The sequence below is a fragment of the Ichthyophthirius multifiliis genome, assembly GCF_000220395.1.
Source record: "Ichthyophthirius multifiliis unplaced genomic scaffold scaff_1120509250998, whole genome shotgun sequence".
NCBI lineage: Eukaryota > Ciliophora > Oligohymenophorea > Hymenostomatida > Ichthyophthirius > Ichthyophthirius multifiliis.
In genome coordinates, this window is record NW_004086299.1 from 19,702 (window position 1) to 36,843 (window position 17,142).

A 17,142-nucleotide genomic window follows, 5' to 3' on the forward strand; every position below is an offset into this window, starting at 1 on the left:
TTTATTTATATATATTTAAATCTACTTTTTTATCATAAAAATCATTGTTTTCGTAATATTATATAAAATTAGAATTCTTTGAAAAAGGCTTTATATTAATAATAATATATATTTTTAATTTTTTATATTTTTTTTTGTTATATATACATTTATATCAGAAATATTTTTATCATCAAATATAACTTCGATTATTTTTTTTGAATAGTTTATTAATCCGGTTTTTATTCAGCAGTAGTTAAAAGAACTTCAAAAATTTCCAAAAATTAATATTATTTTCCATAAGTTTTTATCATATACAAAAAATAATTTAAATCCACATTCCTAATTAACATACCTATATTTATATTGTCTCTAACCAATTCTACCATAAACTCTATTTACCCTATATTATATGTTTTTTCGTTTAAAAGAACTCTAAAAAATCTTTTAAAAAGTAATCTTTATATATAAAATTAAATAAATATTTATATCAATATATAATTTTTTAAAAATCACTCTTAATTCTATTCATTATATAAACATAAAGAAGCCAAAATCGAAAAACAAGTTTTTAATGTTTAAATAATTTTATCTAATAATTCTTATTTATCAAACATATCTTAAGAATCGTACTCACTATTATGTTAATATTGTTATATCTTTTATTTATTATCCAATATATTAAAACTTTTTTCTATTAATTCAAAAAGACATAGAAAGCCTCCTGAGTGTATAAAAATACTCTATCTAACTTTCAAACTTTCCCTATATATATATATATATATTGATTTTTTAAATAAAAAATACTTATCTTCTTTATTTTTTTTGAAAATTTTATCGAAATTAATTAATATACTAATTGTGTTATCTATATTTTCATGTTAATAAAATTATTCATTTTCATTTTTAAAATCAATAATAAGCCATGTTTAACTTGAAGAAAGCAGATTTTACAAATTAAATACTTATGACTTTATAATATTATTTAATTCTTTATCTTATTTAGAAAATAAAACTTCTAGATTTACTAAATTTTTAACCAATTCTTTTTTCTATTGGCAATATTTTTTAATTAATTCACTCAAAACTTTTTACAATTCAGAATTTTCTGCAAAATAAAAAGACATCAATAGACTATCTAAAAAAGGGTAACCTAAAATTTCATCAAAACATTTAATCTATAACTAATCTGTATAAATTTTTATTTTCTCCTACTTAACTTCTTTTCCGATTTCAGTAACATTTTAAGGAAATAAATCAACTAAATCCTATTCTAATTTTTCAGTTTCTTCTTTTTTATAAGTACAAAATTTCTGCCCCAAAATAAAAAATGTATATATATAAAAAAAAAAAACATACATGTTAGAAATACTTAATAATATTATCAATAAAAAAATCCTATCTAACATCTAAAATATAAATAAACAATTCACAAATTTAAATTTTAATTAAATTTTCACATTCGAAATCTTAATTTTCCTCCTTTTTATCATAAGTTTTATTGCTATATTTCTATAAAAACTTCCTTAAGCCCAAAACCTTCTTAAAAATCGGCTCTGTAGTAATATTAGATTAAATATCGACGTTATTCTATATAATATTATTTTCATTATTATTTAAACTCTATTTATTATTTTTCATAAAAATTTTCTGAGTTAACTAAGAAGATAACTAAAGTACTTATTCATTCACATTTTTCGGTTTTTAAAAAAGTTAATGTCTCCTAAATAAGTTTAAGTCTTTAGTTTCTTAAAAGTACTACTTATCGTATTCTAGAATAAAAGCCAAGCACTTCAAAACCCTATCTAATTCCGGTATTTCTTTCTTTTTTTAAATCTATCCAGCTTACTTTAAAAAATACTATATAAATTTTTAAGAAGCCTTTTTTTTCTAATTATCACCCACATTTTACTATTTTTCACTAAAAAGATCGAATTTTATTAAAATAGTGAAAAATTACACACATTCAAGTACAAAATGATTAAAAATTCTCCTATCTACCTATCCACTTCTTTTATAATTTTCTTTTATAACTTTCTATGTTTATTCTTCTAAATAATTCAATAAATAGGTTTTTAACTCAGATAAAATTTTCTTCTCGTTTTGTTCTACATTTTATAAAGAATGAATTGAATGGCTTAAATGTTGATTTTATTAATCTTCAAAGCTTTAATTATTTTTATATTTTTATTTCTATTAGTATTCAACTTCTGTCATTTTTTTCTATATTTAATAGTTTGAAAATCCTCCTCCTTATTAATTATTTTAATTTGTGTTTCCTTAATTATTATTTAAACATTTTCTGACTAATTTCGGTTTTATTTTTTTCATTCTGGGGTATTTATCTATATAAATGTTAATTATTAATTTCAAAAAACCAGCTAAAAGTTGGGTATTTTCAATTTTTTTTTAAGTTATGAAAAAAGCTAGTTATTCAAGACTATATATATTGGAAAAATAAATACATATTTTTTAGTTTCGATTTTTGCATAAATTAGATATCAAATTTACTTAAGAAATAAAAAATTCGCTTTGAATTTTCATACAATCTTCCATATTTTTAGCTTCTTTTATAAATTAAAACAAATCTATTTATTATTTTATTATTTATTAATTTGCTTTTTTATCTATTTAAAAATCCAAAATTTCTATTAAAATTTAATTTTCGTTTTATTTAGATTTTACAGTTTTCATAAAATAATCTTTTTAATTTTCAAAATTTTTATATTATTATTATTCTTCTATAAGCTTTTTATATATTAATTTAATATATATATATAAATATTTAAAAAAAATATATATATTAAAACTTTATTGTATATAGTTTCCTAATTCATATATATTGCATTATTATTCACAATACAACAATTACTTAGAAAGTTTATAATATCAATTTTAGTATAAACCATAAAATCTTATAGCTTATTAATAATATAATTTAAAATAGTATTTCTTTATTCAAAATTATTAACATTCTCTATTTTTTTTAAAAAAAACAAATATAATAAATAGAAAAAAAAAAATTAATTTAAAAATACCATTTTAAGTTAATCCTGATTCGTTTAATCTTTAAATTTCATTATTTTTTACTTCTTCTTATTATTATTATTAAGTTTCACTTGATTCGATTTCTTATTTATCAAAATCAGATAAAGCAGCTTCATTTTTTCCAAAAATATTACTTAAACACTAACAAACAAATTTTCCATAACCAATGTGCGGAATCATAATTTTAATAAACTTAAATATATATTCTTAATTTTAAACATTATTTTTGCAAATAGACTACAATAGAATGTATATTTAATTAGATAAATAAAATCTTTTTTCAAAAAAGTCTTATAAAAATTTATTTTCTTAAACTATTAAATATAAATAAAAGTAAATATAATATATATATATATATATATATAATATATATATATATATATATATATATTTATATATATATATATAAATATTTTTTTCTTTATACGTTCAATAACAAAATTATTATCTTTTTTTTGTTTATATTTTTATAATATTTGTTCTTATTAATGTGTTTCTTATGCGAATAATTTAAACTCTTCTTTACTCGGAAATACTTTTCCTAAAACCCAACATAAAATTCCTAAAATATTTTATTCTCTAATAATCTAATATTTTTTTTATTATTATTTTTTTATAAATTTAATATATATATAGTAATTATAAATTAATATATTTTTTTTGTTATAATATACTTTACATTTTATCTTATTTAGCTTGGTTATTCATAATCTTATAACAAATCTATATAAGAAACGAGTTTATTATTTACATATTAATCAAGATTTTTTACTATATCAAAAATACGGCTCATAACACATTATAAGCTTATTTTTAATTCCAATACTTATTATTATTTTATTTAACATTAATTAAAGTTCTAATATTAAATAATAAAACAAACAAATAATACGATTAATTTTATTTTTTATATATATTTTTACAAATTAATTAAATAATTTCAAAGTTTATAGAAATACAGGAATCGAAAATAGCAAAAAGTTATTTTCCCAAATATCTTCAAAATTAGCTTTTTTAATTTTAAATGTATTAATCTTAGTAACTTTTTTATTAATTTATATATATAAAAACAAGTTATAAAATAAATACCATTTTTTTCTAAAATAGGTTTCTTTAAAAACAATTATTATTATTAATTTTAATTTTCCAAAATATTATCATTCCATCCAATCCATAGATTATTGTCAACATTATAAATTCTACAAAAAGAGTCTTTTTAGATATATTTAGTCTTTTTTCTTTATGCAATATCAAAAAATTTAAAACAAGTATTACTTAAATCCTCATATGCGAATTCTAATTAAAAATCATACTTAATTTATTTTACAGAAAGATATTTTCCTGTAACAAAATGTTTTAACCTGTAAGTGTTTTCCCAAGTTAATAATCCACCTTCATATATATTAATAGGCTCTATTTTCCATAATCCATTAAAAATAGAATGCTCTTATTCCATTTAATTATTAATTTATTAATTAGTTTCCTAATATTAAATATAATTTTCTTCATATAAAAGTTTCTCCATTTATTCAATTTATGCATGTTCTAAAACATATTTATATTATTTATAGATCTCACTATAATCTAAATTATTATCATTTTCATTATCATTAATTGCTTAGGATGTTTTTTTAAACCTTAAATTAAAATTTTGTGTTTCATTTAAATTCTCCATATCATTTTCTACTGTGCCTAATATACTAAATGATTTTTTCCTTAAATTAATATAATTGCTATTATTAATTCGAAGATTATTTAAGATATTGAATTAACTCATATATGTATTTTAATTAATAATATTATTAGTATTGTTATTACTACTATTTAAAATATTAAATTACCCTAATTTACTATGATTTGCATTTATATGACCATTTTACAAATAGTTCTTACTTTATACTAAATCATCATTATTTTTTGAATATAATAAATTTGAAAATGGGTCACTTATTTTACTTGCTGATAAACAAAACTTTATTTATTTTTTAAATAAAAAATAAAATAAAATTATTTTATTACATTTCTTTCTGATAAATTAAGCCAAACAACACTTCCTGTATTTAAAAATTAAGAATTATCCTCATCATCATTTTCTTAATAAATATTTACCCTAAAATTATTGTAAAATATTTTATATTTATTTATAAAAAAAAATTCATTAGTATAAAATTATTATTACCTTATAAAAAAATTTATATTTTATAAAAATTTACATTAAAATTGTTGAATTTTCTATACTAGCCTGAACTTTTATTTATTAGTTTTTATATTCCATTTCTTTCTAATTATAATTTAAATCCTGTCCTTAATATTTTGTATATAAAAAAGCCTTTCGATTATGTATTAGGGAAGTACAATAAATATAGACATGATCTTTATTCATAACTAAATTAGTTTTAGATTTTTCTAAATTAGCGCAAGGTAAAAATTTAAATAAACTAAATTTATTTGGAAAATCATTCATTTTAAATCTTTTTTTTTTTTTTTTTTCATTATTTAAATAAAAAAATATTAATTTTTTTTTATACATATAGTTATCATATTCATCTAATGTTAAAGTTAAAAATTTCATCGAAACTACATGTACTAAATGAAAAGAAGAGCTTTAATATAGAATTGAAGTCCCTTTTAATTTATTAAACGTACTTATATTTGTTCCTAATTCTAGTTATAAATTCTATTGCATTTCATTTATATATTATCTTCTTTATTTTAATTCTAGAAAAAAATAAAATTTAATGTTTGGAAAAAAAATATATAATGTACCTAATGACCTAAATGATTTTGTATTTATTTATTCTAATAAAGTTTATTAAACAATAAATTCTACTGGCGGAACTAATTTAAATATAGTATTATTAAAATCTTTAAATTTATTTCCTATTAAAATTGTAAAATTTTCTATTGTTAATATAGACTTTAAAAATCCATCAGATTACAAATAACATTCTTGATGCTGACCTAGATTTAATGATATACAACTTCCATAAGTAATCAATTATTTCATTTATGTTTCTTAAAACATTTTTATATTTTTTATAAATAATTAATATAATTATTAAAAAATTAAATAATTTTATTATATTATTAAATAAAACATATATATTTTTTTAATTTATTATTCTTATTTTTTAAATTTTTTAAAAATAAATTAAAATTATTAAAATAAATTATAATGGCATGAAAAATTTGATAAGAAGAATAAAATATTATATAGATTTTAAAATTAATTATAAGTATTAATAAAATATATAAATATATATATATATTATATAAATATATATATATATATATATATATATATATATATATATATATACATATAAAAAATATATTTATTTTTATCTTTAGATGTATTTTTTTAAAAATATTTTAATTAATAAAATAAATAATCAATAATAATATTTTATAAAAACAATTATTAAAATTAATATTATAAATAAAATTAATAATATATTATAACTAAGTTTATTTTTGACATCTAATTATTGTTTTGCTTTAAGAAGTTCATGATTTGCTTATCTATTTTTTTATATAAATAAATATATATATATTATATATACTTTGTATTTTTTAATGTATTATCTATAATTCATCAATATGATTTAATTAATTAGATTATTATTAAGATATATTATCAGTTTATTTATAAATATTATAAATTGCATTCATCTAAGAATGTGCATTAATTAATCTATTTTTTCTTTCTTATAAATTTTCATTATAGTCCTTTTTTTATTAATTTACATAAAAAAAATTAATATTTACTTCAAATTCCATATCCTGAATATTTTAATCTAAAAATCCTTAATTTTCTTCATCTTTATATTATTATTAGTTATTTTTTTTTTTTATTATAAAAAAAAATAACCTTAATTTTAAATCATAACAACTTATTAATTTTAATATTTACTTTTAATATTAGTTAATTTTTTTTAATATTCTTGTATTGTTTTTTAACATTTCAAAAGTTAGTTATTTTTTTATAATGATTTATTTATTTTAAGCTCTCTATATTATTAATTATATATCTTTATATTGAAAGTTTGAATTACTTTTGTACTAAATCATTTACTTATTATAATATATTTTCATTTTATTTTAAAAATTAATTTAATTAACTGAATTTGTAAATTCTTAATTATAATATTTGTTTAAGTTTTTTTAAATTTAATTAAATTTTTTCTAAGCAATATCTTAATAACCTGTCAATATAATTTTATTAAAAATTTAAATTTTATTAATTAATAATTTTAAGTTTTACTTTCGTTTGAATCTTGTAAGTTTGTGAAATTTCTAATCATTTTTTATTAATACTATTATATATATATATGTTATTATATTTCTTCTAAATTATTTTATTAATTTTTAAAACGTGAAAAAAATAAAAAATCAATATCAAAAAACAAAGAATTATATAAAACAATAAAAACACACACAAAAAACTAATAAAAATATATATAATAAAGTAACCAAAATTTTAATAATTTAATATTTTAAATAAAAAAAAAGTTTTAAAAAAAAAAGATATCATTATCTCCGATTTTAATTTAAAAACAAAAAAAAATATAATTAAACATTTTTTTTTTTTTAAAAAAAAAGGGTTAATTAAATACAGATTAAATATAAATACTAAAAAAAAAAAAAAAAAAAAAATTAAAAAAAAAAAAAATCATTAAACAACTAAATCAAAATCAAACAATTGTTAAAGAAATTCATCTTCTCCGATTTTAATTTTAAAATTAAGTTCATATTCTCCTTAAAATTCAGGCGATTCGCAAACTAAAATAATATCTTATTCTTCTTCTGGCATTAATGCCTTTATTTTTTGATATTTTCCTTATAAATATCCTCCGATACAATAAAATAAAAGATCATTAGGTAACTATTTATTTCCTTTATTTTTTATACTGAATTTAACCTAATACTATTATCCCAACTTAATATAAATTTTATTCTAAGGAAAATCAGTTTTAATTAAATTAATATTCTGCCCTGTTCTTATTTTTTATTTAGAATTATTTTAAATTACCTCATTAAAAATACCGAAATGTTTATCTTTTTAAAGTTCAGTACTATTTCTTTCACTACTTTAGCTAATTTTGGTCGATTTAGTCATTTAATTTCTTTTATCATTTACCTTTTAAACCTAATTATATTTAATAAATGGATGATTATGTTCTTTTCTGACCACTAACTAGCATTATTCACAAAAATCCGTACTATAGCATACTAGACAATGAAATCTGACATTTTCTATTGTAATTCTGCACTTATTACATATGAAATTTTAGTCTATAAAATTGGGTTTTTCCAACAAATTTATTTATTTTTTTTAATTGCTAATTCTTGGTAAAGGACTAATACTTTTCCTCTAATAAGATTGAAAATATTACATATAGATTTTCAAATTTTCATCATTTTCAATTTGTAGTTTTGGGTATTTTTAATAAAGCATTTAAGCGATCAAAAAAGAAATTGTATATTCCGATTCTTCCTATGTATTTTTTTATTAAATTGTAGGTTTAAAAGATATTTATTATTATAAATTTATTTAATTTTCATTTTCAATATTTTATTGCGTTTGTATTTAATGTGTGAATATGTCAGTACTTAAAGATAAATCATTAGGTTCTTAAATAAAACTAATAATGTTATTTAAAATATCGATTTCTACAATTATAGGTTTATCTTCAATTAATTTTTAATACATTTCTAAATATTAATCATTGCTGTTTTGGATTATTTATTAATATCCAGACCATTTTATTTTTAAGGTTTTATATATATTTGATTTTATTTAAAATACTTAGTTACATTTGTCGTAAAGATCTTAGAGCTGAATAGGCATTTAGTAATTATTTAATTCAACCTTTTTTTCTTCTTGTCTTAAATAAAATTTTACAATGTTTATCATGCTTTTTTAAAATTAGTTATTGTATATAATTTTTTTTTGATAGATTTTATATTTATATTTTATATTAATATAATAAATTAATATAATTTTTGTTTTTATTTTTTATTAATATTTTTAATTTAATTAAAATATATGTAATATAATGAATTAAGTAATTAAAAAAAATATTTTATAAAAATCATTAAAAATATAAAAATTTATAAATAATATAATTATAAAAATATTATTTTTATAAAACAAAATACTAAAATATATAATATTTAAAATAAAAATATAAATATTAGAAATTATATAAATTATAAAAAATAAAAATAATTAAAGATAAATTAAATAAAGAAATAATAAATTCGTTTTTAAAAATAGTAAAAAAAATCATAAATATATATATAAATAATATATTTATTTATATAAATATTTAATTTATTTATAATATAATATTTTTTTCATATTATATATATATATATAATTATATTATATTTTATACAAATATTTAGTATTTAATTCAAAATATTTTATAATTTTTAAAAAATTTTAATTTATATAATGTTAATAGCAATTATAATCTTTAATTGTTAATATTTGAATATATACATATATTTATATTTATATATTTATATAATAATATTTGAATATATATTAATTATAAAATTATTAATTATTCTATTAAATAAATTTTTATAAAATAGATAAATAATAAATTTATATTAAAAAATATAATTTTAATAATACTATTCATTTGTAAATGAAATTTATTTTTGTTATAAATATTTATCAATTTAAAATTATTTAAAATTTGTGAATAATAGTGTTTTTTAACAATCTATATATTTTAAAATTACTATTTTAATAAAATTATTAAAAAAAATTAAATAACTAATAAATCATTAATTTTTTTTTATTTTTATAATATTTTATACAATTAAAAAATAAACAATTTTTTATTTTGTTTGTTTTGTTAAAAAAATTAATTTTTCACTTGATTAATTTTTCAGACAAATTATTAACTTCAAAAAAATCTTCATTATAAAAATAAGCCATAACTTATCTTCCGTTAAAGTTTCGTTTATCTAAATTCATAAATGCAACAATAGACTCATTTATACTGATATTATTTATTATATATAAAAAAAAAAATATGTAAAAATACAATATATATATATAAATATATTTATATTTTTTTATATATATTAATAATACTATTCATATTTTACAAATATCCTTACAGCATCTTCACAATCTTATGCAGCCATAACATAGATTTTTAAATTCTAAATATAAAATATAAATAAAATAAAAAAATAAAAAATATTACAATAACTTTCCCAAAATTAAAACATTCTTCAGTAATTTCTTATTCTAAATCAGCATCGATTTCATAAGGCGAAACCATATTTATTAAACAAATTACATGTGTAGGAGTTCTATATTTATTAAATGTAATATTTAAAAATATAAATAATTTATAAATATAATATTTATATATATATACATTTATTTTTCTTTATATATATTTATTTTATATTTTATTTTTATATATCTATGTATTTACAAGTTTTTTTATTCTAAAAATTTTTTCATAACAACCTCTGGCGGTAATAAACTTGATAAATCTTAAGTACTTTATGTTATAATTGCTGAAGTGTCACTTATTTTCTAAGCTATAATAGGTGCAATAATTCCCTGAGACATTTTTCCTAATCCTTATCCTAATCTATATCCTTACTTTTCCATTAATTTATATGCTTTCTCTTCTGACGTTTCAACTATATTAATTTAGATAATATAATTATACTTTATATTTATTATTTTTACATTATGATTATTTTTTTGAATATAAATCTGAAGTATCTATTTCTATATCCATTTATTAATTATTATTTGTATTAGTTTTAACAATTATATTATTATTAGGTTACCCATCATTAGAAAATTTGCTAATTTTTTATAATTTATTTTCATTATTTCTAATTTAATTTTCTTAAATATTATTATTATTATTTATATTAGATATTTTTGATTATATTAAATTATTATTATTGTTTTGATCATTTAATAAAGGAGAAATTTAATTATTATTTTCATTATTTTATTATTATATTACATTATTTTATTCAAATAACGATTTTCTAGCAAAACTTTTTTATTATTCTTCTTTTTATTTTTCGAATTATCTTTTTAATTAGTCAAAATCATTTGGACGTGCCGGATCATATTCTTCCTTTTTTATTGTTAATTCTTTTAAATCACTCTATAAATTATTTTAATTCTTTTATTAAATTTAAGTATTTATTTAATTCTTGGAAAATAAGGTCTTTAGTTTTTAATTTATGTCCTATCCTTTTTATAATGTACTCGCCTCATCTTATTTTTTTATTTTTATGCTATAAACTAGCCAATTTAATCTAATTTGGCCTTATCTAGTATCTTTTCTTTATTTTCTTGTTTTTATATTGTTTATTCTTTTTAATTTTCTTCATTATTTTTATTTAAATCCGCAAAAAAATTAACCATATGCATATTTATTCTCTCTTAGTCTTATTATTTTACTTATTCATTAAATTCAGGAACGGGAGGAGCTCTATATTATATTGATTATCTTTTTTTTAACATTAAAGTTAACTATTATATGTTTTATGTTTTTTATTTTTTTTTAAAAAAGAAGAATATGTATATATTACTTATATTTGCTTTTTTATTTATTAATATTTAGATATTTAAAATTTTTAGTATTAAAAATATTATAAAATATATTTATTTATATTATAAATAATTTTAAAATTAGAAACAAAAAATTATAAGACAAGATTTTTGTTAAGATTTATCAAAAAAAAAAAAAATTCTTACTAAAAAAAAAATTCATAATGAAAATATTTATTTTTATTAATATATATATATAAAAAAAATAGATTAAAATTAATATATTGATTAAATTTTTATTAAATAATATATATAAACTTAATAAAAAAATTATATATAAATAAAAAAATCAATTTTATTATTATTATTCATATAAAGATTATTCTTTAACTAAAGTATTATAATTAAACTCATATTCATCTCTTTCGGCATAAACCTAAGCAAAATCTAATTTTACTTTAATAGCCACTTCTTCAGCATATTTCAAATCTATATTTAATTATTCCAATTCTACATTTAATTTTTAAATTTCCACATTTAAATGATTAATTTCTTTTTTTTATTCATATAAAAGATCTTCATTTTATTAATCTTTTTCCTATAAACTGTAAATCTCATTATTTTTTTCCAGTATTAACCCATCTATTTCTTAATTTCTTTTAATAAAATCTTCTATATTCTAATGTAATTCTTTGATAGTTTCATTTAATTTTTAAATATTCAAATTTTATTCTTCTATTTTTTAATTTTGCTAATTAATATTATTCTAAAACAACTAAATTTACCTAAGTTATAATATTTTCTAGAAAACGAACTTTTATTTAACTAAATCGAAATTTTTAATCTATTATTCTTTCTATTTAACCTAATTTTTTAACTCATTTATTTAATTTCTTAACTCATTCATTTATTCCTCAGTGTAATTATTATTATTACTTGCAGTTCTTCTTCTAACCTATAAATATTCTTTTTCCTTATTTTAATGTTCCTTTAATTAAATTTTCAAACTATCTACTTATTATTCATAATCTTCTTTTTATTTTACCAGGATTTAATTTAAATCATTTTTTTATTAATTAACAAGTTCCATTTATTTTAATCCTTACTCGATTTATTTTTTAAAGGCTTCCTATTATTCTTATAACTAAATAATATTTTATTAATAATGCTTTAATTCAAGTTCTAAACTATCTTTACTATTTTCTAAGTCATGAATTTTATGGTTTAAAGAGATCTTATTTTCTTCCAAATTTTAATTATTTAATTTCATTCTTTCAATATCCCCTTATAAAAGGGAAACTTATTGTTATAAAAAGTTCGCCTTTTCATCTTATTAATCTTAATTTTTTTAATTAATTTCTAATATTAGATTTTCCTGTTGTTTTATTTTCTCTTCTTTTTCTTCAATTTCGATTTCCAACTTTTCGATTTTATCTTTCAATTCAGTAATTTCGCTTTATTACTTTTTCTAAGCAAAAGACTCACTTCTGGCTCTTTTATTTTCTAAGTCAATTATTCTATTATTACTTTCGATTTATTGTTATTCTAAAACTTAAATTTATTATTTTAAATTATCAACTGAATTATTTAATTCATTTACTTATTAGTTTTGTGATTTTTCATATTCTTAAATTTCTTTGTTTTTCGTTTCTAATTATTTAAGTTCTTCTTAGAGCTTTTTAGCATTTTCTTCATGTTCTTATAATAATATATCTTATTCGTTTTTTTAACTTTTTAATTATTATATTTCTTCTTATAATTAAGGCAAAATTTCTAATTATTATTCATATTATTCAATTTAAATTTCATAAGTGTTTAATTATTTTTTTAATTTTTTATTCGATTCTAGTTATTATTCTAAAGCTAATTATTCATTTTATTGATTTTATTAATTTTATTGATTTTATAAATTTTATTAATTATATGTTTATTAAACGTCCTATTATACTTATTATTATTAAAGTGCATTTTACCAATTTTAAAATGTTTCCTTTAAAAAAATAAATATATTTTATTAATATATATATATTAATATATACTTAGTATTATAATTATAGTTTATCGTTTTCTTTTTTTATTCTATCTATTGTTGCTAATAATTCATCGATTTTTTTATCTTTTGCACGTGAACTGTTATCTACATTCATTTATTTAATTTTTTATTCGAGCTCCTGTCTTTCTTTTAAAAGTTATTCTTTTTCTATTTTCTCTTTTTGGGCTTCCATTTAATATTTAGATATATCTTTTTAGGCTTTTTTTTCATTTAATAAAACTTTCTTTTCGAAATCAACATATTTTTTTGTTTCAAGTTTTAATTATTTTTTTAACTTTTTTATTTTTTTTTAATATATTAAGTATATTCTTTATAATTTTTATATATATTTACAGTTTCTATATCTTCCATTTCCTTATTTTTTTATTTTTTTATAAATTATAAATTCAATATATAACAATTTTAATATATATATATAAAATAATAATATTTATTTTTGATTTTTTAATAAAAATAAATATAGATTTTATTTTTAATCATTTATTTTTTTAAAAAATAAGATATTTAAATAAATATACCATCTACAATAAAATTTTTTTTTTTTTTTTTTTCAAAATAAATATTATTTTTTCAATAAAAATTAGAATTAAATAAAATCAATTTTTTTTAATTTTCAGAAAAAAAAAAAAATTTCAAATAAATTAAATTATTTTTCTAAAAAACAAAAAAAATGCAAAATTTCCTGTATTCCAAAAAAAATTACTAAAAAATAAAGCTATATAAGCTGGTGCATTATCATATACTTTCAAAATTTAAATATTAACATCTTTCCATAATTCATATGACAAATTAATATTCATATAAAGGCTTTCTTTTTCATTAATCTTAATATATTTAGGTACTAAAAATCTTCCCAAAATTGATAAAAAAACTGTCAAAATTAACGATATATAGTATGAATAATAACTAAATTCAGTATCTTTTAATATACTCAAAAGCAAAGGAATAAACCACAAATGGTGCAAACTAGTTAAAACTCTCATTTTTGTCGTACTTTCCCACATTAAATATTTAGCTACACCCACATAGAATTTCCTTGTTAACAAAAAGCCAATAATATCAATATACCAAAAACATTAGTCAGCTGAAACAATAATTAAACTCGCCGTAATGATCAAAACACTATTTATTTATAAACCGTATATCATCATTATTATAGCCTAATTACAGGCCCATATTAATTCGTAAAACAAAGTATTTCCTGTCTATATTAAACGTACTGAAGTTAAAAAAATTAAATAAAATATTAATAAAGGCTTAACAATTGTAAATGACCAGTCTGGTAAGGTTTCAATTTATTTATGATTTTAAGTAAATGCTTAGGATAAATATGTACATGTGATTATAGTACATAAAGATGTTAATATAAAAGAAAATAAAGGATGAGATAAGCTTCTGTGTTTTTTGTTATCTGGGTGAGGAAAAAATAACCATTTAATGAATTTAAGATACAATTTTATCATAATATTTTATTATAAATAATACTATTTATTTTAATTTTTAATAAAAAGATATTTTAAAATTTAACTTTTTAGTATAAATTAAAAAAATTATAAATTATTATTTCTATAGTATTTATTATTAAAAACATATTATATATAGTCTAAAAAATATATATATATATAATAATTATATATATATTATAAATTTATAGACTAAAACTTCACAAATTATTTCTATTAACTGGGAAACCTAATTCTTAAGCTATTTTCTAACCATATTCTGCGTCACATTTATAGAATATTTTTATTTATCTTTCCTAAATATCTCTATTTGCATTTTTCAAATTTCCCAATATATTTTAAACTGTATTATTTCTTTGTTATTCATTCATAATTTTTCTATACAAAGCTCCAGGTTAAGAAAAGTCGTCATTTGGGTGTGCTGGTTTAAATCTTCCCACAAGACCAGTAACTCTCTAAGTACTTAATTTAGTTTCTGGTCTAGTTATGAATTTGTGGAAGGAAGAAGGTTCATAATTAGGTTTAGATCCTTAGTTTCCATTCACCACCATAAATCCATCTCTTTGACCGTTTGATACTTTAGCTCTATAGGGGCAATTTATAGGAATTTAATCATAATTTCCACCTAATCTATGTCTATGAGTATCTGGATAAGAAAAAAGTCTTCCCTATAACATTTTATCCAAAGAAGGTTCTATTCCTGGAACTAAGTGAGATGGTGAGAAAGCCGATTATTCAGTTTCAGCGAAATAGTTTTCGGGGTTTCTATTCAAAACCATTTTTCCGACTGGGATTAAAGGATAGTCACTATGAGGCCATACCTTAGTAATATCAAAAATATTCCATCTATATTTATATCCATCATTCACAGGCATTACTTAAAGAAAAACACTCCAACTAGCTTGATTTCCTAAATGAAAAATATTAAAAAAAATATATATATTAAATATATTTACCATTAGCAATATGTTAAAATAAATCTTAAGTCGAGTAATCAGGGTTATCTGATTTTAATTTGTTGGCTTATTCAGCAGTTAAATTTTTAATTCCAGAATCAGTTTTAAAATGGAATTTTACCCAAAATGTTTCACCATCTTCATTTACCATTTTGAATGTATGAGAAGAATATCCGTTCATATGTCTATATCCATCAGGAGTACCTCTATCAGAAAATAAAATAGTTACCTATTGAAATATATAAATATATATATATATAAATATATATATATATATATATATTTATATATATTTATATATATTTACTTAATGAGATGATTCAGGAACTTAAGAAAGAAAATCCCAGAACATATTAGCACATTTAAGATTTGTTTAAGGATTTCTTTTTTAAGTATGAATAAAGTCTGGGAATTTCGAAGGATCTCTAATGAAAAATACTGGTGTATTATTTCCTACCATATCCCAATTTCCTTCTTCTGTATACATTTTGACAGCAAATCCTCTCGGATCTCTTTCTGTATCAGCGGAACCTTTTTCTCCTCCTACTGTGGAAAATCTTGTGAATAAAGGAGTTCTTTTTCCAATAGTATCGAATAGTTTAGCTTTGCAATATTTTTTGATGTCGTGAGTAACTTCGAAATATCCGTGCGCACCAGCGCCTTTGGCGTGAACAACTCTTTCTGGGATTCTTTCACGATCAAAATGAGCTAATTTGTCGATTAAGTGGAAATCCTATAAAAGGAGAGGACCGTATTCTCCCGCGGATAATGAATTTTAGTTTTCATCTACGGGAGTTCCTATTGATGTGGTTAATATTGAAGAATTTTTTTGGTCAGTCATTTTTTTTGAATTAATTTTTTGTTTCGTTTTTTTGTTTTGTTTTTTTCTTCTTTTAATTAATTTAGTTAATAAGATTTTTCCTTTTTCTATATTATTCTTATTTATTATATTAAATTTTTAATTAATTATAATTAAAAAAGTATGTAATAATATATATACGTAATATAAATAAAATATATTTAAAATTATTATATTATTTGAAAAAATAAAGTATTACTATAAAATTATTTAATTATTATTATTATTTT

At 17.2% G+C, this 17,142-nt stretch overlaps 3 protein-coding genes across 3 annotated transcripts, besides 23 other annotated features; all 3 read right to left on the reverse strand. All coding sequences in view use genetic code 6, as the record gives it.

The window, feature by feature from the left end:
• Positions 1–41: 41 nt before the first annotated feature.
• On the reverse strand, positions 42–6,034 carry IMG5_126620 (MIR domain protein; the record flags this gene model as incomplete). Its single annotated transcript, XM_004032196.1, has 10 exons — positions 42–438; positions 496–1,292; positions 1,339–2,727; positions 2,790–2,956; positions 3,099–3,341; positions 3,455–3,614; positions 3,707–3,852; positions 3,920–4,069; positions 4,099–4,915; positions 5,207–6,034. 10 exons carry the CDS (start codon positions 6,032–6,034, stop codon positions 42–44), a joined length of 5,094 nt encoding a protein of 1,697 aa, XP_004032244.1.
• Positions 1,989–2,018: a microsatellite.
• Positions 3,365–3,440: a microsatellite.
• Positions 6,035–6,061: 27 nt separating the features above from the next.
• Positions 6,062–6,109: a microsatellite.
• A 165-nt stretch (positions 6,110–6,274) lies between these two features.
• Positions 6,275–6,352: a microsatellite.
• Positions 6,353–6,405: 53 nt separating this feature from the next.
• Positions 6,406–6,486: a microsatellite.
• Positions 6,487–7,661: 1,175 nt separating this feature from the next.
• Positions 7,662–7,699: a microsatellite.
• Positions 7,700–9,327: 1,628 nt separating this feature from the next.
• Positions 9,328–9,416: a microsatellite.
• A 2-nt stretch (positions 9,417–9,418) lies between these two features.
• Positions 9,419–9,457: a microsatellite.
• A 60-nt stretch (positions 9,458–9,517) lies between these two features.
• Positions 9,518–9,590: a microsatellite.
• Positions 9,591–9,916: 326 nt separating this feature from the next.
• IMG5_126630 (splicing factor 45, putative) lies at positions 9,917–10,808 on the reverse strand (the record flags this gene model as incomplete). The annotated part of the gene is made up of 5 exons (XM_004032197.1): positions 9,917–10,046; positions 10,142–10,212; positions 10,257–10,365; positions 10,494–10,707; positions 10,757–10,808. The coding sequence occupies 5 exons, from the start codon at positions 10,806–10,808 to the stop codon at positions 9,917–9,919; spliced, it is 576 nt and encodes a 191-aa protein (XP_004032245.1).
• Positions 10,093–10,153: a microsatellite.
• Positions 10,368–10,430: a microsatellite.
• Positions 10,368–10,432: a microsatellite.
• Positions 10,417–10,481: a microsatellite.
• Positions 10,449–10,481: a microsatellite.
• A 199-nt stretch (positions 10,809–11,007) lies between the features above and the next one.
• Positions 11,008–11,056: a microsatellite.
• Positions 11,057–11,771: 715 nt separating this feature from the next.
• Positions 11,772–11,812: a microsatellite.
• Positions 11,813–12,447: 635 nt separating this feature from the next.
• Positions 12,448–12,491: a microsatellite.
• A 957-nt stretch (positions 12,492–13,448) lies between these two features.
• Positions 13,449–13,498: a microsatellite.
• Positions 13,449–13,502: a microsatellite.
• An 82-nt stretch (positions 13,503–13,584) lies between these two features.
• Positions 13,585–13,619: a microsatellite.
• Positions 13,620–15,177: 1,558 nt separating this feature from the next.
• Positions 15,178–16,925, reverse strand: IMG5_126640 (hypothetical protein). Its single transcript, XM_004032198.1, has 3 exons — positions 16,361–16,925; positions 16,054–16,282; positions 15,178–16,007 (listed from the first exon to the last, which is right to left on the reverse strand). Exons 1-3 carry the CDS (start codon positions 16,892–16,894, stop codon positions 15,298–15,300), a joined length of 1,473 nt encoding a protein of 490 aa, XP_004032246.1. The 5' UTR covers positions 16,895–16,925; the 3' UTR covers positions 15,178–15,297.
• Positions 15,248–15,280: a microsatellite.
• Positions 16,291–16,356: a microsatellite.
• Positions 16,909–16,940: a microsatellite.
• The last annotated feature ends 202 nt before the right edge of the window (positions 16,941–17,142 follow it).